Source organism: Triticum dicoccoides, chromosome 6A, assembly GCF_002162155.2.
Source record: "Triticum dicoccoides isolate Atlit2015 ecotype Zavitan chromosome 6A, WEW_v2.0, whole genome shotgun sequence".
NCBI classification, from domain to species: Eukaryota; Viridiplantae; Streptophyta; class Magnoliopsida; order Poales; family Poaceae; genus Triticum; species Triticum dicoccoides.
In genome coordinates this window covers 19,136,643-19,143,109 of record NC_041390.1, presented here as the reverse complement: position 1 = coordinate 19,143,109, position 6,467 = coordinate 19,136,643, and the positions used below count along the sequence as shown (strand labels likewise).

General features: G+C 44.9%; 1 protein-coding gene across 1 annotated transcript in view; it reads left to right on the top strand.

Annotated features, from left to right (window-relative positions):
• The window catches only part of LOC119315508, a 6,037-nt gene extending 852 nt beyond the window's left edge, over positions 1 to 5,185 (top strand). The window contains exons 2-4 of the mRNA XM_037590111.1: positions 371 to 450; positions 3,860 to 3,962; positions 4,490 to 5,185. Coding sequence (XP_037446008.1) covers positions 371 to 450; positions 3,860 to 3,962; positions 4,490 to 5,074 — 768 coding nt within the window. The 3' untranslated portion in view covers positions 5,075 to 5,185. The remainder of the gene's footprint in view (positions 1 to 370; positions 451 to 3,859; positions 3,963 to 4,489) is intronic.
• The last annotated feature ends 1,282 nt before the right edge of the window (positions 5,186 to 6,467 follow it).

Here is a 6,467-nt window from a genome sequence, read left to right as displayed (position 1 = left end):
AGCTCCCCGCATCGCCGGAGCTCTCCCGCACCACGCCTCCCCCACCCCACGCCTCCCACACATCTTCCCCCTCCTTGTTCCCCTCCTCGTTCCCCATGGTGATCCCCGACGAGGAGAAGACTGATTTTTTCTTTCGATCTGCTCGGCGGCGGCCATTTCCAGGTCCTCCTCGGCGCTGCGGCGCAGCTCCACCACCACCAAAGCTCGCCGCCTCCTCCGCCGCTCTCTCCTGCTCGGCGCAGCTCCAGCTTGCCTTCCTCCCCTAGCTTCCCCCCTTCCTAGTGACCTCCGCACTCTGCTACGGCTGCTTTAGATCCGGCGTCGGCGAGGCTAATATGGTGGCTGCGAGGCCAGACGGCGGGAGACGTAGCCGACAACAGCAAGCTCGACGGCGGCGGAGACGTCTTCTGTACTGCGAGCTCGACGACGGCGGTGGCGTCTTATTGGCAGGTTAAGCCTCCGTCCTTCAATTCCCGTCCATGACTTATGGGTAAAAACTGATCTTTTTTACTGAAATTTGCTGCTTCTGAGATTTGCTTAAGATTGCATGTCGGCCAACTGGTATTTCTTCAGTTAGCAAAACATGGCAGACAAACATCTGTGTGTAACATCTTTGTGTAACTAGGGGATCACACTAGGGGACACAATGGGCTAATTGCCTAATTTCTTCAGCAGCTCATCCTATTCTAGCTTAGACTGAAACATGAAACGTGGCAGACAAACATCTGTGTGTAAACTGGAAATTCTAGCTTAGACTGAAACTTGAAACAACTGAATTTATGCATTTCAACTAGCAAATGTGAGATAAGAGTGAACATTTATTCTCAACTAGCAAATGTCAGATAAATCACATTACTAATTAGCTTTAGTGATGGATCTAGCAGGATGAGTCAGTGATTAAAATCATCCATGAATGAATTAGTTAGAGGGCGGCCGGCAGTACTTGGTGTACTACTGCTGCTGTCTAGTAGAGTACTCCTTTCATGAAAGAGGTAGATAAATGGAGTACTCCTTTTCAAGTAATTTTATCATTTGTTTCATGATCTGGCAAGTAATTTTGTCATTGTTCTAGACTGCAGTCAAGTCTTTTGTCATTGTTTCAAAATGCTTCAGCCTGCTAGATTCAAGTTCACCAAGTTTCTATAAACTTGTAGCCATTTCTATAAACTGAAACAAAGTCTGAACCTGAATCTGTCAACCCTGAACCTGATTGTGAACAAATCAAGTGCCAATTCCCCCTGAATCTGATTGTGAACAAATCAAGTGCCAATTCCCCCTGAATCTGATTGTGAACAATCCTGAACATATGTTATTGCTCTCCAAGTTTTGTGTTGGAATTTCAATTTCCCCTTGGCCTACTCAATTCAATTCAAATCGCGATCAAATCAAATTTTATTTATGTGTCAAGTCTGAAATTTTGATCTTTACTGTCAACTCTGATTTGTCTCTGAACATTGGCTAAATTAACATCAAGTTTAGGAACATTTGTCTCTGATGTGGCCTAGCTACTGGAGTTTGTACTGCTTGTGCTTCTAGAAGAAGAAGAAGAAGAAGAAGAAGAAGATGATGAAGAAGAAGATCTAGCTAATTCCAACTTAGTTCAATTAAACCTAGCTTAATTCAAATAATTCCAACTTAATTCAAATAAACCTAGCTTAATTCAAATAATTCCAACTTAATGCAACTAATTCCAATAAATTCAAATAATTTTGTAGATGACATACACATGACACAAGACATACACATGACACATGACATACACAAGACATACACATGACATACTCCTATCCTTTCTTTTCCTATTCCTTTTCTCTTTCCTTGTCCCTTTCTTTTTCCTTGTCCCTTTCTTTTTCCTTTCCCTATCTACTCATTTCCTTGTTCTATAATGGCCTTGGTGTCAGTAATTAGCTCCGGACTGCAGTATACACCGGTTATTTCCTCTCCAGCATTCTGTAGACGTTCCTTATGCAGATGCGGCATCTTGTAGTTGTTTCCTCCTTGATCTTTCATCACTTCCACCATGACTGCTTGCAACGTCATAAAGCTTTTGAACAGCTTATGGGGATCGTAGTTCTCAAACTCCTCCTCTACACCCTGTACCAGTTCCTGTATATTCATAGGCGCTCTGCAGTCGGTTAGGGATTGGAGGGAGCAGTGGAAACAAAGATCTAGAACATTGAGCTCAGGGCTGTTCGGTGGTTGTTGCAATAATCGAATATCCAGATCTGTCTGTGCCACGGCCTCTAGAAAACCAGCATCATTAGGGAGGACATGCGGTGTTGCATTATCTTGTTGAATTAAGATCGTTGTGTCCTCGTCACCGTCAGGCCATTTGTCTTGAATGGCAGGGATTACTTTATTGATCAGGTAATCTCTGCACACAGGTCTAGTAACTTTGACCGGCCTCAACTCTATTGTCCCCCTGTCTCTGTTCTGGCTTGTTCGTTGTGCCTCGGTCTCTACCACGAACGGCCAAATGCCAAGTTTTCCATCAAATGTCATCTCCCCATCGTCATTGTAGCGAGGTTTGGCCACAGCTGTTAGAAACATTACCTTCCCAATGCTATGTGTATTGTGCACAGTTCGATTTGGTTCTTCTTCTCCAGGCAGTACGTAGTAGCTACTCTTCACTCGGGTCATGTCATACCATTTCTCATCGATGTGGACCATATTTGTCATTGGCTTGAAACTGGGCCAAGGACTTGATATCCATCTTTCATCCATCATGAATAGGCAGAACTTTAGTCTCGCTATCTTGTTCTGTGGCTTGAGGGTGGGTTTGATGGTGCTTGTGATGCGTTTTAGCTCTTGCAATTGAAATTTGTCATGTAGGGTTGAACGGGGCACACCTAAACACCTTGCTAGAGAACGGATTGTTCTTCTTTTGTTCAAAGGGATTGTGGCTGTTCTCGACAGATCTAGTTCTTTTCTCTTCCTACCACTTTTATTCTTCTTGCTTGAAACATCAACTTCTTGGCCTACTGCAAGTTGTCGTTTGGCTAGATTCCATATTCTTGTAACTGTTCGCAGGTGAACATTCAGCATAGTCGCGATGAGCACCTTGTCATACACGTGAACCTGTCCATCTCTAAGCTCGATTACTCGCAGAGCAAAGTAAACACCGTGTCTCTCCTTGTCTGTCAAGTCCTTCCCTCTTGGATTGCCATGTGCATCAGCTTCTTGCACTTCTTCATCTTCTTGTGCATCTTGAGCTTCTTGAACTTCTGCATCTTCTTGTGCATATTGAGCTTCTTCCAATTCTGCGTCTTCTTGTGCCTCTTGAGCTTCTTCCTCTTCAGGAAACCAATTCAATTCAATGTCTTCATCCTCATCTTCCGGCATCAAGTTTAAATCAATAGCGTCACCCTGTTGAGCTTGTTCTTCTTCTTGAGCTTTGTCCTCCTCTTTCGGCATCAAATTCAAATCAATAACGTCACCCTGCTGAGCTTGTTCTTCTTGAGTTCCGTCCTCCTCTTCCGGCATCAAATTCAAATCCATAATTGTGTGCTCCTGCCTGATCTCATAACAAGAGTATACAAAAGATGAATGGTGAGCATATAATCATAACAAAAAACCATGAAGAATCCTAGACAAAAAAGCAAAAAAAAAAACAAGAAAGAGAAAAGTAGATATTAAAAGTACTCCTTGTTCATTTTGGTAACTAGAGAACACCTAGCTGCATATAATCATGGAAATTCAATTGACACTGAATGTTGTGCACTGACAGAGTTTCAAAGTTCATGCATAAAATTCAGATTCTTGTTATCTAACTGAATTTCAGTTGTCAAGTTTTTTGCACTCACATGCTTCTATCAGTGGTTATCTAACTGAATCTTGCTCATTTGTTTGTAACCTGTAGATGCCATGATCGATTTTTTCGTAAAGCTACTGGAGTTGCCAGCAATGCATGCAAAGCGGCAAGAGTTGGCTGCTCAGTTTTTCTTGTACTGCCAAGATGGAAGGTGAGCACCAAAATTTCTGAAACTTTTTGCTACTGGACATGTGCCTGCATGAGACTGGAGTACTCACTGAAAACAGAGGAGTATTGACTCAATTTTTTGTATCTCAGTTTAAGTTACAGACCAACTGAAATTTACTTTTCTTCAACACCGAACACCTATTGGATGATCTACACACTGAATGCAACAATAATTCAGTAGTTTTCTCAAATTTAGCATCTCCTATTCACTGCAAACTGATCGACTCCAGTACTCCAATTTTTCTACTCAGTCTATAACATTGAGTTTGATTTAGTTTAGAATTTCGAGTACACCTACTGCTTCTTGTCCAATTGTTTATACTCAATCTAGAACATTCATTTTGATTTAGTCTTGTCCAGTTAACTGAAGAACATGTTTATCCAGACCAAGAACATTCAGTTAATTTCTTTGACATTGGAGTTGAACACATTCAGTTTACTTTTTTGCAACATTTCTGCACAGTAGATGATCAATTGTGTTTCAAATTAATGAACAAGCGCACTGTACAGAAATTGGAGCTCGGGTTCTTCTTCTCACCGGCAGAAGCACAAGCAGGGGAGCTCCGGGTGGCAGCACGAGCAGGCCCGCCGGGGAAGAGCAGCAACTTGCAGCAGAAGAAGCTCGAGGTTGAGGATGAGCTTGAGTTCCAGGCCCGCCTGGAGCTCCAGGTCCAGGCGCTCGAGAACCAGGCGCGCGCAGGTCCTGTGCGGCACCGGCGCAGGCCCTGGGCGGCGCGAGGGATAGCAGCGCAGCCCTGGGCGGCGGGAGGGGATAGCGATGCAGCCCTCGGCGGCGGAAGGGATCGGGGCAGGAGAGGATGGCGGCGGGGCAGCGCCCTTCAGCAGTGGAGCCGCCGCCCGTCGAGGTGGTCGCCGCGGAGGAGCAGGTGGACGGCGCGACGCAGCTCGCCTCCGTGCGGGCGACGCAGCTCGCCTCGGGCGGCGCAGGTGGGCAGGGGCGGTGGTGGTTCACAGCGGTGGCGCAGGCCCTGGCCGTTGTCACGCGCTCGGCCCTATGGTGGGTGCCGACGGTGGCGCGAGGGACCACAGTGCGCGCCGGCGACGGAGAAAGGAGGAAGAAGCAGCGGGGTGTGATTAGCAAGAGATTTGAAGCTAGAAGGGGTTTTCTGCAAAATTGTAAATGAACTAAGCAGTGGACAACTTTTTCCGGACTGAGGGAGTACGTGGACCATGCATACATGCATGTCGGCAACGAGAAAATAGCTTTGTGCAAGAACTATGTCAAGCCACAATTCAAAAAAAATGACGATTTTAAAAAAAGGAGTAAAATACACCAGCGGTTCTAAAAGTATTCGAAGTGTGCCATCTACTTCCTCCGTTCCAAATTACTTGTCTTGGATTTGTCTAGATATGGATGTATCTAGACTCATTTTAGTACTAGATACCTCCGTATCTAGACAAATCTAAGACAAGTAATTCGGAACGGATAGAGTAGGTCCTAAAAGTTTGAAAACGCACACGTAGGCCCTAAAAGTATTCCAAATGTGCCATTTAGGTCCTAAAAGTTTGAAAGGGCACACCTGGGTCTTAAAAGTATTTGAAGTGTGCCATTTAGGTCATAAAAGTTTGAAAATGCACACCTGAGTCCTAAAAGTTGTTGCAGGTCAGGTCCTAAACACATCTGACTAGGCCACGCAGGCCTTTGGCTAGCGCCATGTTGGCTGGCGCCATGTTGGCTGGCTGGCTGGTTTGTTCTGACGGTGGCAGTGGTCACTCAATAGGCACGTGCACGAAGAAGTCCTGACTGTCCTCGACAAGGTAGCGGTGTGTCGATGCTTGTTCTGATGGTGGCAATGGTCGTTTAGTGGGCCCGTGCACGAAGACGTCCTAACTGTCCTCGACAAGGTAGCAATGCGTCAACGGTTGTTCTGACGATGGCAGTGATCATTCAGTGGGCACCTGCACGAAGACGTCCTGACTGTCATCAACAATGTAACGGTGCATGGCAGTGGTCATTCAGTGATCCAGAGTTCTCTTTGTTTTTTATTGTTTGGGGCGTTTTGTCCTTGTGCTGGACCTTTTATAATATAACCGAGTGATTTTTAGTTTCTTTAAAATATTAAGTTTGTGGGAGTGCTTAGAGAGTTATAAATAAGGTTTTAGTTAGGGACGCCCTAAGATTAAGTGATTACAAGGCCTTGTGGTGACTTCGTTGATCTCAAAATGATATGTTGGCTCAGTCTCTTGAATATGCTTATAGAGGTAGGGTCTACGTGTGTGTTCATAAAAGAAAAAAGTCCAAAACAAACCTTGAACTTCTAGACGAAAACTAAATCGACCCTGAACTTGTAATTCTGGAAATCAGCACACCGAACTCTTTGATCCCAATCTATTTTAAACCTCGAGGGTGTTCCTAAACAGGGATTGTTGACATGGCAGAACTAATCCAGGATTTGTTGGCTGCGAACGCAGTTGGGCCAGCCCATCAGGCTCGAAGTTAGGGTTTTTTTTACTTTTCCATAAGGCG